General features: G+C 39.8%; 1 protein-coding gene across 1 annotated transcript; it reads left to right on the top strand.

Moving 5' to 3' along the window:
* Nucleotides 1-3,328: 3,328 nt before the first annotated feature.
* Nucleotides 3,329-5,271, top strand: LOC148193407 (uncharacterized). The gene is made up of 2 exons (XM_088099414.1): nucleotides 3,329-4,277; nucleotides 5,006-5,271. The coding sequence occupies exons 1-2, from the start codon at nucleotides 3,329-3,331 to the stop codon at nucleotides 5,269-5,271; spliced, it is 1,215 nt and encodes a 404-aa protein (XP_087955540.1).
* Nucleotides 5,272-24,113: the final 18,842 nt, after the last annotated feature.

The raw sequence follows: 24,113 nt of genomic DNA, 5'->3' as shown, positions 1-24,113 counted from the left end.
AGTCCAGATTTCACGTCGTCTCCCGACTCCACTCCAGCCTTCAATCATCATGTGGTAATCAAAGGTCAGGTTTCTCCGCGCTTCGCAAGCTAAGTATCTCTCTCCATTGATTCGCGTTTCTGATATGAGTTTAAGTTTCTTGCGTTGTTATGAAATTCACGAGTTGTTTTGATTTTGTCTTGATCTTATTCATTCTTGTTGAATCTCTTCAATATTCGTGTTTTTCATTATGATTTCTTCACTGTCTTGTGTTGATTCATGTGTTTTGGTGTTGATCTGTTCATTAGGTTCTGGTTGAGTCTATTTGTATGTGCCAACTTTACTTTGATTATTGTTCCTCATCTTAATCGGTTGTTTGAGTCATTTTATTTGAGCATCATATTCTGTTTTTGTCAAAGTCATGTTCAGTTGCTTATTTGTCATAAATTCTGGGTTGAAACCGTGTTTTGATTGAGCTTAACAATCTGATTGAATGTTCCTTATCTGCACCCCATATGAGCTATGACAAACTCACTTAGAGCTCGAGTGCATGATGGATGACATCAGATTCAGCCTTCATTTGTTTTGTAGTATTATAATTACCTTTGTGTTCATTTGCAAGTGAACGAGAGTTGAACTCTGTGAGACATTTGAGCAAGTACCATGTGCATACCATATAAGAAATGACTTGCTTAGGCAATGCTTGGTTGCACTGAGAAAACTCCAGCAGAGTTCAAAATTGCAGTTGGCCGATCTGCATTATCTTTGTTTGAATCATTTTATGTGTTTAAAATCTGTTTGGCATATAGATCTTGCTGGAAATCTTGCATTAACTTCCTCGTGTCTTGTTCAAGTTTCCAATTGCTGTTTTAAAGTCATTTTCATCAATAATTTGTCAATTGACTCAATAAAACTTAAAACTGGTGGTGTGGTTGAGCTGTTTGATTGCATAATTGGCTATTGCAAGTTCAATTTTCAAATTACTATTTTCTGCATCCAACTTCAGAGCAAAACAAGTTGTTTTGATAATTCAAACATGATGCAATAGCTTAATTCGAGTTATATCAGCCTTTGTGCAATTTCACCTTTGAAACCCCCAATTTTTAAGTTCAATTTTTTAGTACAAGTTGGAACTACAATGCTGAATTTTTCTTGTGAATTAGATCATTTCAAGAGGACTGGATTGTAGCAATAGCAAGGATCTGTGATAAAAAAAATACAAAAAGATGAATATGATATATTCAATGTAAAAAGCTTTTCAGACCTGTACAATCCAGTTAAAACCAATTTCAAAACAGACTTCAGATTTAAACATATACACTGGTTTCTTTGTGGCATTCCATTTAACAGTTTTGAAAATTCAGTTCTGGACGCTGCATGTGATTTCAGTTTCAACTTGCTGTGGTTTTTGATTTTCTTGCTTTAAAAATTTGTTCTAGCTCTATTCATTAAGTGCTCACTTTGATCAAAAGCTTTGTTTCTTGCTTGTCATTTGTTGGTTATCTAGTTTTGTCTCTCACATGTTAATCATGTTCTGCTGAATCATAATTGGATCTTTTCTTTGCTTTATTAATCTGATCTCAAGTCAGTTGCTCTACTGTTTTTGTCATTCCATTACCTTGTTTATCCTAGCCATTTTCCTGATTGAGAACTCTGATTCCATTCTGGTTTTTGGGATTTGAAAGAAGGTAAGTGTGAATGGTAGCATATTAGGTGCTGGTGATCCATAGGATTCTCTGGCCTAAACTGAAAATTTCTCTTTTAAACCTTTCATTTGAGTGCTTTAAATTTTTTTAAAGAGAAACCTTAGTGTTGTGAGCTTAGTAAGGCTGACTTAGGCCACTTCCTTGGCACATTTGTATGAGAGAATCAGTTTTACTTAACTGTGTGCTGACGGTTTACTTGTGCAGGAAAGTGAGATTGATTAAGCTAGAATGCAACCCATTGGATCAAGAGAGAAAGTTTTCTTGCATTGAATCTGATTATTGCATTTTGTTGCATTCATTTTAGATTTTAAGTTGTTTACTGAAATCATTGGTATATTAATTGTTTTGAATGTGAATGTTGAATCTTATTTGATAAGACATATGGGAATTTGGTAGATGTATAAGAATTGCAAATAAGGTGCTGATTATTTTATGAGCATTTCTGGAAGTGCAACAACACTGTTTTAAAACTGCCAATTTCTGATTTGCCTCACATTACTCTTTGTCAATTGATTTGATTAGCATGGTCCACTGATTTTTGAATTAGTTTAGGACATTGTTCTTGACTGGTTTGGTCCATTGTTTTTGCCCAGTATAATTCATTGATTTGCTGAAAAGGCTGCTCTTGTCATAATCAGTTGTGCATCAAATTGTTTTTAATTGCCAATGTATCCTCCAGTTTTAAGAAGTGATGAAAGCACCTAAATTCCAGTTCTGACTTGGCGGTTGAATTAATTAGGTGGTTAGTTTCTGCATTAAATTACATCTAATCTGAATCTAGTTCACTGTCCCTTTGCACTTGCTGGATTTTGTTGCTGGATTTTGTTGAGATTTATGTGTGCAGAGCTGATGTGAATGAATCATTAGTTGAGCAGAATATTACTGAAGAAACAGTTGCAGAAACACCTCAGTGTGGAGCCTGGAAGAGGCTAGAAACAACCATTCAAATAGGGAAGTTGTCTAACTTACCCTTTGTTGTGAATTGTTATTCTGTTTTAGCTTGTAAGTGATGTAAGTGATAATATTGAATGAATATCCTGCTGATTTTGGTTGAAAACTAACTGTGCAGAATACTTGGAACAATTTGAGAGCAAATAGGAATTATTCAATGTCTTAGTTGCACAAGACCGAGTGAAAGAGAAGATTAGACAAAAGCTAGGAGACCTAAGGTTGGTTCACAACAACAAGAAGTGGACCAGGACCGTAGCAACTGTCTTTATTTGTAATTGATTTGAGTTCATTTCGTTTTGTAATAGGCTCTATTGTTAGTTTTCTTAATTTCATTGTAAAAGGCCATTCAAAGTCCAAGTGTCTTGGAAGAGTCCTTGGTGCTCCTTCAACTCTTGGCAAAACTTTTCTTGTTTGTGTTTAAATTTTTTGTGTCTTACGTTTAGGAGTGATTTAGGCTAAAAGGGATTAAGTCCGAAGAGTAGTCTTTTAGTGTTTAATTGTTGTGATTGTTTGAGTTGTGTCCTTTGAGTTTAGGGTTTAGTTTAAAGGGTAACTAGTAGTAACCTAAGACATTTCTGGCAAGGCAAGACTTGGTACTTAAGCAGTCTTCATGACTCACCTCTCTTACCTGGGACTTGTCTAAGTGTGAATCTTGTATATCTTTTACACTAGAAAAACTTTTAGAAACAAAGATGTCTTGTTATTCATATAGGTCTTCTAGGAATTTTAATTTTGATAAGCAACTTACTTACAAAGGCATCAAAAGAGAACATGATAAAGCTAGAAGGAAGTCTTGTTCATCTTATGAATTTGATAGGATTGAAGATGATTTGTATAAACAAGCTAGTGAAAATATGCCATTCTTTGGTGATGATATTGGTGCATTAACATACCTAGCTTGGGAAAAGGAAATTGATGACATGCATTCATTGATGGTTAGAAAAAGTAAATCTGAATCCTTGTATTCTAGAGATAATGAATCTTATATTCTTAGTCTCTACACTTCTAGTTTTGAAAAGCATGCAAGAGAATGGTGGGATGATAGGCAATATCATGTTAGGATAGGTAGAAAATATCCCATTCATGATTGGAATGAATTGAAAGCTTGTATGAGAATAAAGTTTGTGCCTCGAGAAATTGAAAGAAACTTAGAACTTATGAGAGAGCTTATTAGAAAAGGTGAGTCATTCATTCAAAATATAAGTGGGTTCTCTCGTAGGGAAAGTGAGTTTCTAGGAAAACTTAAGAGACTATGGGAAGAGACAAGCAAATATAGAATTGAGAGATTAAAAAGAGAAAAACAAAAGCAAAAAGAAAAAGAGAGAAGAGAAAAAGAAAGAAGAGAAGAGGAAGAGCGAAATAGAAGAGAAGAGGAAGAAAGAGAGAGAAGAGAAGAAGAGAAAAGAAGAGAGCAAGAGAAAAGAGAAGAAGAAGAAAACAAGAGAAGAAAAGAGGAAGAAAGAGAGAGAAGAGACGAGGAAGAAAGAAAAAGAAGAGAAGAAGAGAAAAGAAGAGAGAAAGAGAGAAAAGAAGCACAAAGAAGAGAAAAGGAAGAAGTTGAAAGAATAGAAATGGAAGAAAAGAAAAAGCAACTAAAGGCAACATCTCCTCCTACCCTAGAAGCTAGATTCTTAAGGGGAGGTTTTCTATCCTCTCACTTTTCTCCATTTATATTTGAATTTCCCAAATTTCACTTTTCTTTCAAAGAATTTGTCACTCAATCTTTAAAACTGTTATCACTTTCAACACATGCAAAGTCACAACTTGGGTTATGGTTACAAATAACTCAAGATACAAATAAAATTTCAAATGAAGAAAGGTTTCTTTGTTATATTAAAATTAAAAATTTCAAAATTAGGAAACCTTCTTCTACACATATTCTTTTATATCTCTTATTGGGTCAAAGAAAACTAATTAGAGATATGTTTGATGCTTATTGCAGATGGATATTTGACCCAGGAGGAACCCTTATGAAGCTAACCAAAAATAAGTCTTCAGAAGCACCATCAGATTTGAGGACAAATCCTTTCCAAGGGGGAGGGGATGATGACTTGGGCCCAAGCCCAATTAGTTCAGTGTAGGATTTCTTTTACTTTTATTAAAGCATGTGTAAAAGGTGTTAGGCATGTGCTAGATAGGAGATACTTTTAGTCCTATATATAGACATGTCACAACCTCTTGTAAGACACTTTTGAGAATAATGAATTAAACTTTCTGTAGAGAGAACTCCAGAATTTAATTCCCTTGAAAGTCAAGGTTAGAGAATCCAAAAGGATCTCCTTTAGCCACCTTCCATTCACACCATCCGTTCTCTCATTTGCCATCATCAGTTTCTCGCTCATCCGTATAATCACCTTACCTCCATCCAGCGAATGCGCTTGGCACGCGTCAGATCTCCTCGCAGATATATCTCTTCTCGTCACGTCATCAACCTTATCAGCCATGCTTCATTCTCGCCTTCCCTCACATGCGAACCACAAACCTCACATCTCGCTCTTTCAATTTCCTCATGAACGAAGCATCTGAGTCATTTTCTCATGAGATTCTTCACCTCAGAATCTCAAACTCCTCACTTCTACCAGATCCACCGAACCACATATTCGTCTCTGCTTCACGAACATTCTCCACCGATTAGATCATTTCTCACCGACTAAAATCCCTTCTCCATCGCTCAAACCCGCTTCCGCATCAATCCTTATGTTTTCAACCGAACAATCCTCAAATCTATGGATTGTTCATCACTGTTCCTTTTCGACTCCAAAACCTAGTGTTCTTGAGGAAATCTGTTTCTTCCGCTGTTTCCCGGATCTTCAGTTCGATCAAGTCCAGATTTCATGTCGTCTCCCGACTCCGCTCCAGCCTTCAGTCATCATTCTTCTTCTTCTTTTTCCACTTCGTCCACTTGGTCCACTTCTTCCACTTCATCTAATTCGTCAACTTCGTGCATTTCGTCCACTTCGTCAACTTCGTCCACTTTGTCCACTTCGACCACTTCGTCCACTTTGTCCACTACGTCCGCTTCGTCCACTTCGTCCACTTCGTTCACTTTGTCCACTTCGTCCACCTCGTCCACTTCGTCCACATCGTCCACTTCGTCCACTTCTCCCATTTCTTCCACTTCTTCTTCTTGTTCTTCTTCTACTTCTTCTTCTTCCACTTTGTCCACTTCGTCAACTTCGTCCACTTCGTCCACATCGTCTACATCGTCCACTTCCTCCACTTCCTCCACTTCTTCCACTTCGTCCACTTCGTCTACATCGTCAACATCGTCCACTTCGTCCATTTCGTCCACTTCGTCCACTTCGTCAAGTTCGTCCACTTCGTCCAATTCGTCCACTTCATCCACTTCGTCCACTTCGTCCACTTCGTCTACTTCGTCCACTTCTTCAACGTCTTCTTCTTGTTCTTCTTCCACTACTTCTTGTTCTTCTTGTTCTTCTTCTTCTTCTTCTTCCACTTCATCCACTTGGTCCACTTCTTCCACTTCATCCAATTCGTCAACTTTTCATCTTTTCTGATTCCATCTCTATCCTTCTTCACTTCTTTCACCAAATTCACCTTAAAACCTGCATAAAAACACTGAAATCAAGCATAAACCTGTCCAGCTCTCTTATTTCTAAAAATATGACCAAAAGCATGATTTCAAGCTAGTTTCTAAGTGTTAAAGGTTGCTTTTAGTATCAATTTTAAGCATGAAAATAACAGTTTTTCAACTGTTATCACAACCCCAAACTTAGAACTTTGCTTGTCCTCAAGCAAACAAGTTGTAACTCAATCTTCTACCAATCCTTATAATGGTTCACTCATTCAAAAATCTTCTTTTCAAGATAAGTAAAGACTTCAATCAAACTCATGACAAAGATTTCAATCAAGACGTGCACATGCTTTGGTGTTCACAAAGTCACTTAATATCCAACAAATGCTATTTTTCATGAATGATTAATTAACTAAACATGGATGTTCATGTGCTCAATGAATATTTCCTCACTAGGTAAAGTGTTTCACTCAAACAAAAGTGTATAAGAGGTAATCACTCATTCACTCTACTATCACAATGTCACATGAATCGTCTTTGCCTTTCATTTAATCATAATCAAATAAATTCACAAGCATGCATCATCACAAGGACTTTTTCAATGGCTTATAATGTGGCTGGGCTAACAAGAAAATTGGTTTTTCTGGATCACAAAACCCTTGAGTTAAGAGAATCATATCAACACAATCATTCTTACTTTTCCCAACTTTCATTTGCATTGAGCTTTGCTTTTTCTTTTCTTTTCTTTCTCTTTTTCCTTTCCTTTTCATATTCTTATTCCTTAGCTCTTAGCTCAATGCTTTCAATTTCCCTTTCTATTTTACAACAACCCCAAACTTGAACATTTATCAATACCACAAAATATTTTCTACTTAACTCAAGGTAAAGCTTTTCAACAAGGGTTTCCAAATCATGTTCAAGGCTAAGGGTTCAAAGGATAGAACACATAGTGTTCTCTTTTAGTGGCTAATCATGAAATTGGCTAAAATAAGGGTTACCAACAAATGGCCTTGATCATATGATGCAAACAAGCAAGTAATTCAATCATAGAAAACCTGGGCAAAGTCATTCATGTTTCCAAAGGAATAACATTCAATCACAAAAACTCTGAAGCTCAAAACCTCACATATAAGCTCATTCATATTTGACATAAACATCCTGCTTAATATCACAATCACAATCATAATATCATGCATTTGTTCACAAAGCATGTGAATCACCTGTATAAGCATATAATGTACATCTCAACATCAATCCATATCAAAGTATCATCAAGCATCACTTATCAAACAATCACAATCATAAGCAAACCATCATACCAGACAAAGTTTCCAATTGAGTACATCAAACCCTATTCTAAAACAACAATAATTAAGTTCAGAACACAAAACCAAATAAAAGCATAAGTCCTGCTCTAGTTATGATAACATTCATCAGTAAATGCTATCTCAGCTCCTCATCAATCTGAGCTGTCATCTGTATCCTCCTCTTCTTCCTCATCTTCCGCATCCTCAAATGCATCATCATCATAGCAGCATCTTCTTCATCCATCTCCATAGCTGAAGCTTCAGCTGCTCCAGCTCTACTGCCTTGTACCTGTTCTTCTGGCCAAGCTACCATATTATGAAACTCCTCCATAGTCCACCTGTGTGCTGGTGGTGTATCATACATTCCAACAATCATCTCAGTAGTGGCCACCTGCCCTCTGTGGATAGATTGTAACTGTGCACCTATAAGAGACATGTACATGTCCCTCATTTGAAAAGGTTCTGCTTCATGTGTTTCAGCAGATGCCCGACTCTGTGCTTGCCGTCTTTCTCTACGAGTACGGCGTGGTGGAACTGGTTGAGCTGCTTCATCACCTCCACAATATTGTCTATAATAAGCCTCATCAATTGCTTTCCTTGGCCTCTCAAAGGGTGGAGCTGAAGTATCCACCCCAGCTATCTTGCAGAGGTGCGCGATTAAAGACGGATGTCCTAAGGGTGCTTTGTTGTTTGTTGTGTTAGCGCATACCCTTATCTCATCAGCTATTACCTGTCCAATATTGACATTCAAGTTCCTGATTGCACAGTAAAGGAGGAGTGCCCTGCTAAGAGTGATGTCTGACACATGAGAACATGGCTGAATGTTGGCATGAGAAAACGCCATCCAATACTTTTGCAAGAGGAGTCAAGTCAATCCTCCTAATGTTCACAACAGAGCCAGTTCTATTCCTTTGAAAATGTCTTCTAGGTACACATAAAACTCTCTCCACATCATCAAAATCAGCGCCTTCTTCCATATAGAGAGCAAATTGGCACTGCTCACCAGCCCACACAGTGTCCAAGAAGTTGTTGATGGAATCAGGATCATACCTAATAGCATGGCCTCTGACATAGCCTAGGTAGTTCTCAGCTGGATAATCACCAATCTTTCTTGCATTAGTGTAGGGTATGTGGCTAGCTTTCCCCAATCATTCCCTAACAATTGCTCTCCAAATTGAGGAGCAAGGTTAGGTATCATTCCAACCTTTCTTTCCATTAGGAGCCTCCTATCTTGAACCACTGATGGACAAATTTATGAACACCAAATTATGATGTCACAAACTTGTTTTCAATCGGCAAGTATGACCGAATCGTTCAAGTAATAAAACTTGGTAAGACCAAGTATCGTTCTTCCCAAAGGACTCACGGCCTAGTTTAGTTATGTGATTTCTTAATTAACTAAGACTTACAAACGAATTAATTGGGGTTTAAAATGCAAGACAGAAAATAAACATGTATGCATGAATTGTGATCAATGGCAAAACAAGAGATAAACACTTTCAATGAAATTTATGTATGGATATGTTGTTGGGGGTCAATTTCATCTTATCCACTCTCATATATTTTAGGAATTCAACGATCAAATCACCATTGTTAATGCCACTCTCTAATGTACCTTTCCAGAAGGCTTCTCCCTAATCACGAGTTCATACAATTCCTAGCATTCCTAATGATTAGTTCATAAGTACAGGAGCTTAACGACAACCAATATAAAATTGGGAGAAATTCCCCGGATCTAGACTTCCCCGTACGTTCCCGTATCGACAAAACCAATAATCATGCATCGAATGAGTTAAACCATGCAAGAATTAAACAAAGAGGAAAAACCCTAACTAATGATGAAAGAAAGCATAGATCTTAAATAAAAGATGTAAAAACAGATTCCATATATGAGAGTTTCACAAGACTACATTGATTCCCCAACAAACATAAAGAGGTTAGTTCACCATATTCATGGTGAACCTAGATGAATTACAATGAAAGAATGAAAGAATAAACCCTAAAATGGTGAAGCGGAAGCCTCAGCATCCAAGATCCTCCTTCAAAGGGGTGGTAGAGAGAGTGTTTGCCTCGTTCCAGCCAGAGATACCTAACCCTAGGAAACCCTAATGCTTATGTATCATTCGTAAATTACAAAAAGTCAAGTCCAAGCCCATTAAAGTGCCGCTCAGCGGTAACCTACCGCTCAGCGGTGATTGCGTGACTTGTTTTCTCCCCTCAGCGGCCAATTTGCCCCTCAACGGACCTCCCGTGACTTTCAGAGTACCGCTCAGCGGTAAACTACCGCTCAGCGGTAAACTACCGCTCAGCGGTGATTGCGTGACTTGCTTTCTCCCCTCAGCGGCCAATTTGCCCCTCAGCGGACCTCCCGCAAACTCCTGAGTGCCGCTCAGCGGTAAACTGCCGCTGAGCGGTGACTTCGGCTTCTCCTTTTGCACTTTTTGTTGTCTTTTCTGATTTCATCTCTCTCCTTCTTCACTTCTTTCACCAAATTCACCTTAAAACCTGCACAAAAACACTGAAATCAAGCATAAACCTGTCCAGCTCTCTTATTTCCAAAAATATAAAGAAAAGCATGATTTCAAGCTAGTTTCTAAGTGTAAAGGTTGCTTTTAGTGTCAATTTTAATCATAAAAATAACAGTTTTTCAACTGTTATCAACCACCTTGAAATGCTTCTCATGTTTGCGAGATAGAAACCTACTAGAATGGGGTTGTTGTGGTTCCTTTTCTTTTCTTTTGGATGCCATGGTCTTTATTCTTTTGCCTGAAGAGGATGCCATTCCTACATCAAACACAAATACAAAACCACCAAAAAATTTTGTAATTCATTAGTAACACACAAACAACACCATATTTTGAAGCTAAACCACCGCTGAGGGTCAAAAATCACCCCTCAGCGCCACCAGTGCAGCAATTCAGAGCGCAATTAAGCAAAAATCTAATGTCTGTCAGAGTGCCGCTCAACGACAATTTACCCATGAGCGGTGACTCTGCAGATTTTTGCAAACTTCATTTTAACCTATCCTAACTCCACCCACATGCAATTTTCAGTTTTTCAGATCAAAATCATTCAGTTTAATCGGTTCAAACTTCAATTAAATAATCAAATCATGCATAGAAATCAAAACCCCTAAAGATTCATGGTTTAACAATCAAATTCACATTCAAGAACCCTAGAATGAAAAATGCTTGACTTACTTGGGTGGAGATGCTAGATGAACTGAGAATGCTTTCAAGCTATGATGATCTCTCTTCCTACCCCAAACTTAGATGGAAAGCTAATGATAAGATGAGTGAAAGAGAGATTTTCTCAAGAGGGATGAGGGAAAAGTTGTAGAGAACCTTTGAAAAAGTATGTAGGAGTGTGTGTGCAAAGAAAAATCTGAAAAGAGCAACTAAGGCGCAGCTTAGGGTATAAAAATACCCTAATGGGCTCGGATTCCACTTAGGGGCAACCTAAGCCCAGTTTGCGACACTACCGCTCAGCGGTAGTTTGCCGCTCAGCGGCACTTTCGGGAAGTGCTCTTCTTCTTCCTAGCTTAACCTAGGTGCTTCCTACCCATGCCTCTCACTTATTCCTTGCAATAACATGTTCAGATTACTCATGCAAAATCCTATTATGCAACTACAGCAGAACAAAAACAAATATAATCAATCAACTGGGTTGCCTCCCAGGTAGCGCTTGTTTAACGTCACGAGCCTGACCCAAAATCCACCAGCACCCATCAGTAGGTGCAAAACTTTCTTACCAACACCCATCAGTAGGTGTAACAAACCTAGTATCCTTCAGTGGATACTTAACCACCTAGCATCCTTCAGTAGATGCTATTTCCCAACAAAATATTTACAGAAATAATGTCCAAAAGTTCAAAATTACATCACGAAACCAAAAATTAAAAGTTCTTAAATCACTGGGTTGCCTCCCAGCAAGCGCTCTTTTAACGTCATTAGCTTGACCCAATAAAGTTCAAGTTCCTTCTTTCTGGTTGATGTCCATATTCCACCAACTCCTCAACTGCTTCCGGTGTACTGTTTTGACTCTTATAGAATATGGAGACTCTATCTCTATCATCTCCTTTTCTTTATAGCCTTTCACAACCCACAACTTGTTTTTGAATCTCACAGGTGTACCCAGTTGGAGTTGTTCTTTCATCCAGTCATCAGGAACTTTCCTTCCTCTTCCAATCTTCTCTTTTTCCGGTACCTGAAACAATAAACAATGTTTACCTTTAACCTTGGGCTTTTCATCTTGAGAGCTAGTCATGAGTACATCTTGAAATGCAGCTTTATGACTAGCTTCTTCCTCCTGCATCTGCCTCTCGTCTTTGAAGACATCTACAACAACTCTCTCTTCTCTATCTTGGAGCACCACTATACCTTCGTTCACATCAATGATAGCTTTGGCCGTTTTCATAAACGGTCTTCCAAGAATAATGGGTATCTTTTCAGTCTCCATCTCCATCACCACAAAGTCTACCAAGAACTAGAGTTTGCCCACACAAACTATAATATCTTCTGCGATTCCACAGGGTTCCTTTGAAGATCCATTTGCCATTACTAAGTTAACCTTTACAGGCTTCACATCAACATCACCGATCTGCTCCAGTAAAGAATAAGGTATCAAGTTAACACTTGATCCTAAATCAAGTAAGGCTTTGTTTATCCTCTTCTTCCCTATTGTGCATGGAATGGAGAAACCTCCTGGATCTTTTGCCTTTAGAGGGAATGGCTCATTTTTAACAGCTTTATACTTTTTTGTATTATCATCTCTACGTCTTTTCCTTGTAGAGACTTCTTCTTCAGGTTTAGTATAAACTGCAATTTGTTGTAGTATCTTATTCCAAGGTACATCATTGTCCACCATCTTGAATAATTCTGTAAAATCAAATTGCTTCTCTTGATTTATTGGAAAAGGAAAAATATCATTACTCTCTATCTCTCTTCTCTCTCCTTTCTCTTTTCTCTCTTTTTCTTTTTCTCTCTCTTCTTTTTCTTTTTCTCTCTTTTCTCTCTCTTCTTTTTCTTGCTCTCCTTCTTCTAACTCAACTCTCTCATCGTCTGTACTCTCCACCACTTTGCATTCTTCCCTGGGGTTAACCTCAGTATTAGCCCCCAAATTTTTGTTTGGCCTCTCTTCCAACTGCTTGGTAATCTGACCCATTTGAGTCTCCCAATTCTTAATAGAAGCCTCAGTGCTCTTTTGAGTAGACTCAGTTTTCTGTATGAACTGATGAAGAGTTTCTTCCATCCTTATTGACCTTTCATTTAGTATAGCCATCTGTTGCCATAAGGTTGGTTGTTGCTGTTACTTATTGAATTGCCCAGTTTGTCCAGCTTGCCTAGTTTGTCCGTGACCAAAGCTTGGGTGTGGTTTCCACCCTTGATTAAAATTCCCCTGACGGTATTGATTGGCCATGAAGTTTACATCCTCTAATGCTTCTACTGGAAAAGCGCATTGACCATTGATATGGTCACCTCCACATAATTCACACAACTGTGATTGAGCCTGTGCAACAGTCTTTAACTCTTTTGGTAGTTGTGCAAGTGTTTTCGTAAGAGTCTCCAATTGTTGAGTTAGTATCTTATTTTCTGCTAGCAAGGCATCATGGGTTTGTAACTGTAGAACTCCTTTTTGTTGTTGATAACAGTTGAAAAACTGTTATTTTCATGCTTAAAATTAATACTAAAAGCAACCTTTATACTTAGAAACTAGCTTGAAATCATGCTTTTCTTCATATTTTCAGAAATAAGAGAGCTGGACAGGTTTATGCTTGATTTCAGTGTTTTTGTGCAGGTTTTAAGGTGAATTTGGTGAAAGAAGTGAAGAAGGAGAGAGATGAAATCAGAAAAGACATCAAAAAGTGCAAAAGGAGAAGCCGATGTCACCGCTCAGCGGCAGTTTACCGCTGAGCGGCAATCAGGAGCTTACGGGAGATCCGCTGAGGGGCAAAATGGCCGCTGAGGGGAAGAAACGAGACGCACTTACCGTTGAGCGGTACTTTACCGCTGAGCGGCACTTTTATGGGCTTGGACCTAATTTTCTATAATTTACGAATAATATATAAGCTTTAGGGTTTCCTAGGGTTAGGGATCTTTGGGAGAAACGAAGCAAACACTCTCTCTTCCACCCCTTTGAAGGAGGATCTTGGATGCTCAGGCTTCCTCTTCACCTTTCTAGGGTTTTATCTTTCATTCTTTGATTGTTATTCATCTAGGTTCACCAATATGGTGAACTAAACCTTGTATGCTTGTTGGGGAATCAATGTAATCTTTTGAAGCTCTCATATATGGAATTTGTTTTTACATCTTATATTTAAGACCTATGCTTTCTTTTATCATTAGTTAGGGTTTTTCCTCTTTGCTTAATGCTTGCGTTGTTTAACTCATTCGATGCATGATTATTGGTTTTGTCGATACGGGCACGTACGGGGAAGTCTAGATCTGGGGAATCTCTCCCAATATTATATTGGTTGTCGTTAAGCTCCTGCACTTGATGAACTAATTATTAGGAATGCTAGGAATTGTATGAACTCGTAATTAGGGAGAAGCCTTCTTGAAAGGTACTTTAGAGAGTGGCATTAACAATGATGATTTGAATGTTGAATTCCTAAAATATATGAGAGTGGATAAGATGAAATTGACCCCCAACAACATATTCATACATATATTTCATTGAAAGTGTTTATCTTTTGCTTTTTCCATTGATCAAAACCTTATGCATACATGTTTATTTTCGTCTTTTGCATATAAAAATCCAAATATTTCTTCTTCTTGTTCTTCTTCTTGTTCTTCTTCTTTTTCTTCTTGTTCTTCTTCTTCGTCCTCTTCGTCCACTTCGTCTACTTCGTCGACATCTCCCACTTCCACTTCTTCTTCCTACTCTTCTTCCACTTCTCCTTCTTGTTCATCTTGTTATCTTTATTCCGCTTCTTCCACTTCTTCAACTTCGTCCACTTCTTCCACTTCGTGCACTTCGTGCACTTCGTCCACATCGTCCACTTCGTCCACTTCGTCCACTTCGTCACCTTCGTCCACTTCGTCCACTTCGTCCACTTCGCCACTTCGTCCACCTCGTCCACCTCGTCCACTCCTCCCACTTCGACCACTTCTTCAATTTCTTCCGCTTCTTCCACTTCTTCCACTTCGTCAACTTCGTGGACTTCGTCCACTTCGTGAACTTCGTCCACTTCCTGCACTTCGTCCACTTCGTCCACTTCCTCAACTTCGTCCACTTCGTCCACTTCGTCCACTTCGTCAACTTCGTCCACTTCTTCCACTTCGTCCACTTTGTCCACTTCGTCCATTTCGTCCACTTCATCCACTTCTTCCACTTCGTCCACTTCGTCCACTTCTTCAACTTCTTCTTCTCGTTCTTCTTCCACTACTTCTTGTTCTTCTTGTTCTTCTCCTTGTTCTTGTTCTTGTTGTTCTTCTTCTTCTCCTTCCACTTCGTCCACTTGGTCCACTTCTTCCACTTCATCCAATTCGTCAACTTCGCGCGTTTCGTCCACTTCGTCAACTTCGTCCACTTTGTCCACTTTGTCCGCTTCGTCCACTTTGTCCGCTTCGTCCACTTCGTCCACCTCGTGCACTTCGTCCACGTCGTCCACATCGTCCACTTCGTCCACTTCCTCCCCTTCCTCCACTTCCTCCACTTCCTCCACTTCCTCCCCTTCGTCCACTTCGTCCACTTCGTCCACATCGTCCACATCGTCCACTTCGTCCATTTCGTCCACTTCGTCCACTTCGTCAAGTTCGTCCACTTCGTCCATTTCGTCCACTCCGTCCACTTCTTCCACTTCGTCCACTTCGTCTACTTCGTCCACTTCTTCAACTTCTTCTTCTTGATCTTCTTGCACTACTTCTTGTTCTTGTTGTTCTTCTTCCTTTTCTTCTTCTTCGTCCACTTGGTCCACTTCTTTCACTTCATCCAATTCGTCAACTTCGTGCATTTCGTCCACTTCATCAACTTCGTCCACTTTGTGCACTTTGCCCACTTCGTCCACCTCGTCCACCTCGTCCACTTTTTCCACTTTGTCCACTTCGTCTACTTCGTCCACTTCGTCCACTTCGTCAACTTCGTCCACTTCCTCCACTTCGTCAACTACTTCTTCTTGTTCTTCTTCTTATTCTCTTCTTTTTCTTCTTCTTGTTCTTCTTGTTCTTCTTCTTCCACTTCGTCCACTTCGTCCACTTCGTCGCCTTCATCCACTTCGTCCACTTCTTCCACTTCTTCTTCTTGTTCTTCTTGTTCTTCTTGTTCTTCTTCCATTTCGTCCACTTCGTCCACTTGGTCCACTTCCTCCACTTCTTCCAATGCGTCGACTTCGTCCACTTCTCCCATATCTTCCACTTCTTCTTGTTCTTCTTCTTGTTCTTCTTCTACTTCTTCTTGTTCTTCTTCTTGTTCTTCTTCTACTTCTTCTTCTTCCACTTCGTCCATTTCGTCCACTTCGTCCACTTCGTTCACTTCGTCCACTTCGTCCACTCCGTCCACCTCGTCCACTTCGTCCACGCCGTCCCCTCCGTCCACTTCTCCTACTTCCTCCACTTCTTCTTCTTGTTCTTCTTCCAATTGTTCTTCTTCTTCTTCTTCTTCTTGTTCTTCTTCTTCTTCCACTTCGTCCAATTCGTACACTTCATCTACATCGTCCACTTCGTCCTCTTCGTCCACATCGTCCACTTCGTCCTCTTCGTCCACTCCGTCCACTCTGTCCACTTCGTCAACTTCGTCCACTTCGTCCACATTGTCCACTTCGTCCACTTCGTCCTCATCGTCCACTTCGTCCTCATCGTCCACTTCGTCCACATCGTCCACTTCGTCCACTTCGTCAACTTCGTTCACTTCTTCCACTTTTTGCGATTCGTCCACTTCGTCCACATCGTCCACTTCGTCCATTTCGTCCACTTCTTCCACCTCGTTCACTTCGTCTACTTCGTCCACTTCTTCCACTTTTTCTTCTTGTTCTTCTTCCACTACTTCTTGTTCTTCTTGTTCTTCTTCTTTTTCCACTTCGTCAACTTCGTCCACTTCGTCAACTTCCTCCACTTCATCCACTACTTCCTCTAGTTCTTCTTCTTGTTCTCTTCTTTTTCTTCTTCTTGTTGTTGTTGTTCTTCTTCTTCTTCTTCTTCCTCCACTTCGTCCACTTCGTCCCCTTCGTCCACTTCGTCCACTTCGTCCACGTCGTCCACTTCGTCCACTTCTTCCACTTCTTGTTCTTGTTCTTCTTCCACTACTTCTTCTTGTTCTTCTTCTTGTTCTTCTTGTTCTTCTTCTTCTTCTTCCAGTTCATCCACTTTGTCCACTTCTTCCACTTCTTCCAATTCGTCATCTTCGTCCATTTCATCTTCTTCGTCAACTTCGTCCACCTCGTCCATTTCGTCCACTACGTCAGCTTCGTCGAGTTCGTCCACTTCTCCCTCATCTTCCACGTCTTCTTGTTCTTCTTCTTGTGCTTCTTCTACTTTTTCCTCTATCACTTCGCCTTTTCCTCCACTTCGTCCACTTCCTCCACTTCCTCCACCTCGTCCACTTCGTCCACGTCGTCCACTCCGTCCACTTCTCCGACTTCCTCCACTTCTTCTTCTTGTTCTTCTTCCAGTTCTTCTTCTTCTTCTTCTTTTTCTTCTTGTTCTTCTACTTCGTCCCCTTCGTCCACTTCGTCCACTTCGTCCACTTCGTCCACTTTGTCCACTTCGTCCACTTCGTCCAATTCGTCCACTTTGTCCACTTCGTCCACTTCGTCTACTTCGTCCACTTCTTCCACTTCTTCGTCTTGTTCTTCTTCCACTACTTCTTCTTGTTCTTTTTCTTCTTCCACTTCATCCACTTCTTCCACTTCCTCCACTTCCTCCACTTCCTCCACTTCTTCCACTTCGTCCACTTCGTCCACTTCGTCAACTTTGTCCACTTCGTCCACTTCGACCACTTCGTCCAATTCGTCTACTTCGTCCACTTCTTCCACTTCTTCTACTTCTTCTTGTTCCTCTTCAACTACTTCTTCTTGTTCTTCTTCTTGTTGTTGTTCTTCTTGTTCTTGTTCTTCTTCTTCTTCTTCCACTTCGTCCACTTCTTCCACTTCTTCCAATTCATCAACTTCGTCCATTTCATCCACTTCGTCAACTTCGTCCATTTCGTCCACTACGTCAGCTTCGTCGACTTCGTCCATTTCTCCCTCATCTTCCACTTCTTCTTGTTCTTCTTCTTGTGCTTCTTCTACTTCTTCTTCTATGACTTCGCCATTTCGTCGACTTCGTTCACTTCGTCCACTTCATCCACCTCGTCCACTTCATCCACGTCGTCCACTCTGTCCACGTCGTCCAGTCTGTCCACTTCATCCACCTCGTCCATTTCATCCACTTCGTCAACTTCGTCCGTTTCGTCCACTACGTCAGCTTCGTCGAGTTCGTCCACTTCTCCCTCATCTTCCACGTCTTCTTGTTCTTCTTCTTGTGCTTCTTCTACTTTTTCCTCTATCACTGCGCCATTTCGTCCACTTCGTTCACTTCGTCCACTTCGTCCACTTCGTCCACCTCGTCCACTTCGTCCACTTCCACTCCGTCAACTTCTTCTACTTCCTCCACTTCTTCTTCTTGTTCTTCTTCCAGTTCTGCTTCTTCTTCTTCTTCTTCTTCTTCTTCTTCTTCTTCTTCTTCTACTTCGTCCCCTTGGTCCACTTCATCCACTTCGTCCACTTCGTCCACTTCGTCCACTTCGTCTAATTCGTCCACTTCGTCCACTTCGTCCACTTCGTCTACTTTGTCCACTTCTTCCACTTCTTCTTCTTGTACTTCTTCCACTACTTCTTCTTGTTCTTCTTCTTCTTCTTCTTCTTCTTCCACTTCGTCCACTTCCTCCACTTCCTCCACTTCCTCCATTTCCTCCACTTCTTCCACTTCGTCCACTTCGTCCACTTCGTCAACTTTGTCCACTTCGTCCACTTCGACCACTTCGTCCAATTCGTCTACTTCGTCCACTTCTTCCACTAATTCCACTTCTTCTTGTTCTTCTTCAACTACTTCTTCTTGTTATTCTTCTTGTTGTTGTTCTTCTTGTTATTCTTCTTCTTCTTCCACTTCGTCCACTTCTTCCACGTCTTCCAATTCGTCAACTTCGTCCATTTCATCCACTTCGTCAACTTCGTCCATTTCGTCCACTACGTCAGCTTCATCAACTTCGTCCACTTCTCCCTCATCTTCCACTTCTTCTTGTTCTTCTTCTTGTGCTTCTTCTACTTCTTCTTTTATCACTTCGCCATTTTGTCCACTTCGTTCACTTCGTCCACTTCATCCACCTCTTCCACTTCGTCTACGTGGTCCACGTCGTCCACTCCGTCCACGTCGTCCACTCTGTCCACTTCTGATAACAGTTGAAAAACTGTTATTTTTATGATTAAAATTGACACTAAAAGCAACCTTTACACTTAGAAACTAGCTTGAAATCATGCTTTTCTTTATATTTTTGGAAATAAGAGAGCTGGACAGGTTTATGCTTGATTTCAGTGTTTTTGTGCAGGTTTTAAGGTGAATTTGGTGAAAGAAGTGAAGAAGGAGAGAATTGAAATCAGAAAAGACAACAAAAAGGGCAAAAAGGAGAAGCCGAAGTCACCGCTGAGCGGCAGTTTACCGCTGAGCGGCACTCAAGAGCTTGCGGGAGGTCCGCTGAGGGGCAAAATGGCCGCTAAGGGGAGAAAACAAGTCACGCACTCACCGCTGAGCGGTATTTTACCGCTGAGCGGCACTTTAATGGGCTTGGATTTGACTTTTTGTAATTTACGAATGATATATAAGCTTTAGGGTTTCCTAGGGTTAGGCATCTTTGGCAGAAACGAAGCAAACACTCTCTCTTCCACCCCTTTGAAGGAGGATCTTGGATGCTGAGGCTTCCTCTTCACCTTTTTAGGGTTTATTCTTTCATTCTTTCATTGTAATTCATCTAGGTTCACCATGAATATGGTGAACTAAACTCTGTATGTTTGTTGGGGAATCAATGTAATCTTGTGAAACTCTCATATATGGAATCTGTTTTTACATCTTTTAATTAAGACTTATGCTTTATTTTCATCATTAGTTAGGGTTTTTCCTCTTTGCTTAATGCTTGCATTGTTTAACTCATTCGATGCATGATTATTGGTTTTGTCGATACGGGCACGTACGGGGAAGTCTAGATCCAGGGAATTTCTCCCAATATGATATGGGTTGTCGTTAAGCTCCTGCACTTATGAACTGATCATTAGGAATGCTAGGAATTGTATGAACTCGTGATTAGGGAGAAGCCTTCTGGAAAGGTACATTAGAGAGTGACATTAACAATGATGATTTGACTGTTGAATTCCTAAAAATATATGAGAGTGGATAAGATGAAATTGACCCCCAACAACATATTCATATCTATATTTCAATTAAAGTGTTTATCTTTTGCTTTTTGCCATTGATCAAAATTCATGCATACATATTTATTTTCTGTCTTGCATTTTAAACCCCAAATATTTCGTTTGTAAGTCTTAGTTAATCAAGAAACCACATAACTAAACTAGGCCGTGAGTCCTTTGGGAAGAACGATACTTGGTCTAACCAAGTTTATTACTTGAACGATTCGGTCATACTTGCCGATTGAAAACAAGTTTGTGACATCATAATTTGGTGTTCATAAATTTGTCCATCAAGTTTTTGGCGCCGCTGCCGGGGACTCGTGGTTTAACTGGTTAATTTGTGTGATTATTGATTATCTTTGACTTATTTTTTTTATATTTTTTATTTTATTTTTAAATTTCGAATTTATTTTATTTTATTTTATTTTTCTGTTTTCTGTTTTTATTTTCTGAATCTTATATCTTCTCTTATATCTTTTTGTGCTAACCAAATCTTTTCTAGGGTTTTGTGTTCTTGTGTATGCAGGAGGCAATTCGAACTAGGAGCAAGAAAACAACAGAACCTCTGCTTGAAGGATTAGAAGACAGTAGACGGAGGAGAAGAATCAGAACATCTAGAGAACTTTTCCCTCCTCCGGAAACTCTGTTGCAACCATCACCACAAGGTTCTGACAATAGCACAGAAAATATGGAGAATAATAATATCAGAAGAACTCTTGCTGATTACACCAATATAGCTGGACCTCAACACTTTTACAGCATAGCTAGACCTAGAGTCAATGCAGCCAATATGGAGGTCAAACCAGCACTGATCCAACTGGTGAAGAGTAATCAATTTAATGGGTTATCTCATGAAAGCCCATATGAGCACCTTACTACATTTAATGAAATTTGCAACACAGTGAAAATCAATGGGGTGCCAGACGAAGCAATCAAACTTAGTTTGTTTCCTTTCTCATTGGGAGGCAATGCTAAGCTTTGGTTGAACTCTTTTCCAGAAGGAAGTTTCACAGAGTGGGAAGCAGTGGTAACAAAGTTTTTGAACAAGTACTTTCCACAATCAAAGGTGACAAAAGGCAAGCAAGAGATATCTTCATTTAAGCAGGGCATGGAAGAATCACTAGGGCATGCATGGGATAGATACAAAAGTCTGCTAAGAAAAACACCCACGCATGGCTTTGAAGAACAGGAAGTAGTCTTAACTTTCCTTGGAGGGCTTGGTTCACAAACCAAGATGATGCTTGATGCCTCAGCAGGAGGCAATATTAAATGGAAAACTCCAGAGGAAGCTATAGAAATCATTGACAACATGGCTACTAGTGATAATGAGCTCAACAGTGAAAGAGGAGCTCCTATGCAACAAAAAGGGGTTCTCCAATTACAGACACATGATGCCTTGCTAGCTCAAAATAAAATTCTAACTCAACAGCTGGAGACTCTGACTAAAACTCTTGCACAATTACCTAAAGAGTTGAAAACTGCTGCACAGGTACAAACCCAGTTGTGCGAATTATGTGGAGGTGATCATATCAATGGTCAATGTGCTTTTCCAGTGGAAGCCTTGGAGGATGTTAATTTCATGGCTAATCAATTTCCATACCGTCAAGGGAATTACAATCAAGGGTGGAAACCACATCCAAGCATTGGTCAAGGACAAACTGGGCAAGCAAATCAATATAATAAGCAGCAGCAGCAACCAACCTTTTGGCAACAGTTATCTATGCTTAATGAAAAATCAACAAGGTTGGAAGAAACTCTTCAGCAATTCATACAGAAAACCGAACCTTCTCAAAAGAGCACTGAAGCTGCTATAAAGAATTTGGAGATTCAAATGGGTCAGATTACCAAGCAATTGGAAGAAAGGCCAAATAGAAATTTTGGGGCTAATACTGAGGTTAACCCTAGAGAAGAGTGCAAAGTGGTAAAGAGTGTGCATGAAGAGATAATTGAGTTAGAAGAAGGAGAAACAGAAGAAAGAAGAGAAATAGAGAGCAAAAACAATTTTCCTTTTCCAATAAATCAAGAGAAACAAATGGACTTCACAGAATTATTCAGAATGGTGGATAATGAAGCACCTTGGGAACAGATTCTACAGAAAATTACAGTTTACACAAAATCTGATGAAGAAATCTCTACAAAGAAGAGACGTAGAGATGATGAGGTAAAAGAGTGTATAACTGTTAAAAAAGAGTCATTCCCTCCTAAAGCATCAGATCCAGGCAGTTTTTCTATCCCTTGTACTATAGGGAAGAAAAAGGTAAAGAAAGCTCTCCTTGATTTAGGTTCAAGTGTTAACTTGATGCCTTATTCTTTACTGGAGCAAATCGGCAATGTTAAAATGAAACCTGCAAAGGTTAAAATAGTAATGGCCGATGGATCTTCAAAGGAGCCATGTGGGATTGTAGAGGACATTATAGTTTGTGTTGGCAAACTTCAGTTCTTGGCAGACTTTGTGGTGATGAAGATTGAGACTGAGAAGATACCTATCATACTTGGAAGACCGTTTATGAAAACGGCCAGGGCTATCATAGATGTAAATGAAGGTATAGTGGTGCTCCAGGACAGAGAGGAGAGAGTGGTGGTAGATGTCTTCAAAGATGAGATGCAAGCAAAGGAGGAAGAAGCTAGTTATAAAGCTGCATTTCGAGATGCACCCATGACTAGCCGTAAAGAAGAAAATCTTGAGGTTTCAGGTAACCATTGTTTGTTGTTTCAGGTACCCAAGGAAGAAGAGATTGGAAGAGGAGAAGAAATTCCTAGGGACTGGAAGAAAAGAAGACTCCAACTTGGCACACCTGTTAGAATCAAGAACAAGTTGTGGGTTGTGAAGGGCTTTAAAGAGAAGGAGATGATAGAGATAGAGTCTCCATATTCTAGAAGAACCAAAACAGTTCAAAGGAAACAGCTGAGGAGTTGGTGGAATGACAACATCAACTACAAAGAAGAAGGAACTTGAGCTTTATTGGGTCAAGCTAATGACGTTAAAAGAGCGCTTGCTGGGAGGCAACCCAGTGAATTTAAAAACTTTTGATTTGGTTTTGTAATTTTTAATTTGTGAACATTAGTTTTGCAATTATTTTGTTGGAGATAGCATCTACTGAAAGATGCTAGGTGGTTAAGTATCTACTGAAGGATACTATGGCTGTAACACCTACTGAAGGGTGTTGGTGGATTTTGGGTCAGGCTCGTGACGTTAAACAAGCGCTACCTAGGAGGCAACCCAGTTGATTGAATATTTCTGTTTGTTATTTTAGTTAGGGTTTGCATAAGCATTTTGAACATTGAATTGCAGGGAACCAGTGAGGGGCACATATGGGAGGCACGTAGGTTAAGAAAAGAAGGAGAAGAGCACTTCACGAAAGTGCCGCTGAGCGGTACTTTACCGCTGAGCGGTACTCTCGCAGAATAGGGTTTTAGTTCCCCTTAGCGGGACCCGAGCCCATTAGGGTATTTTTAAACCCTAAGCTGCGCATTCTTTCACACTTTCAGACTTTTCTTTGCACAAACACTCCCACATACCTCCTCCAAGGTTTTCCACATCTTTTCACTCTTCCTTCTTAAGAAAATTTCTCTTCCACTCACTTTTTCACTAGTGTGCCATCAAAGTTTGGGGTTGGAAGAGAGCATTCTAACTTGGAAGCATTCTCATTGCATCTAGTATCTCCACCCAAGTAAGTAAAATGCATTTTGTTCATTCTAGGGTTTTTGATTTTGAATATGATTGTCAAAGCATGAAGATTTAGGGGTTTTGATTTCTTTGCATGATTTGATGATATATTTGATGTTTGAACCGATTAAACTGCATGATTATGAACTGGAAAACTGAAAATTGCATTTGGGTGGAGTTAGGAAAGCTTTAAAATAGATTTTTCAAAAATCTGCAGAGTTACCGTTGAGGGGTAAACTGCCGCTGAGCGGCACTCTGCCAGATTTGATTTTTCTGGTTTTGTGTGATCTGGAATGTGGTACTGGTGGCACTGAGGGGGAATTCTGGCCCTCAGCGGTGGTTTAGCTTCGAAAGGAGTTGTGTTCTGTGTTTTACTAATGATTAACATCATATTCTGTGGTTTGGTTTTGTGTTTTGAATGTAGGAATGGCATCCTCATCAGGAAAAAGATTGAAAACCATGGCAAACAAGAGAAAGGAAAAGGAACCAGAGCAACCCCAATCTAGCAGGTTCCTCTCTAGGAAACATGAGAAGCATTTTAAAGTGGTTCAGGACAGGAGACTGCTGATGGAGAGAAAGGTTGGAATGATAC

This window comes from Vigna umbellata, chromosome 9, assembly GCF_029865625.1.
Source record: "Vigna umbellata cultivar VRB3 chromosome 9, Vumbellata_1.0, whole genome shotgun sequence".
Classification (NCBI taxonomy): domain Eukaryota; kingdom Viridiplantae; phylum Streptophyta; class Magnoliopsida; order Fabales; family Fabaceae; genus Vigna; species Vigna umbellata.
The sequence above is the reverse complement of the archived record's forward strand: the minus strand, read 5'-3'. Positions and strand labels throughout refer to the sequence as shown.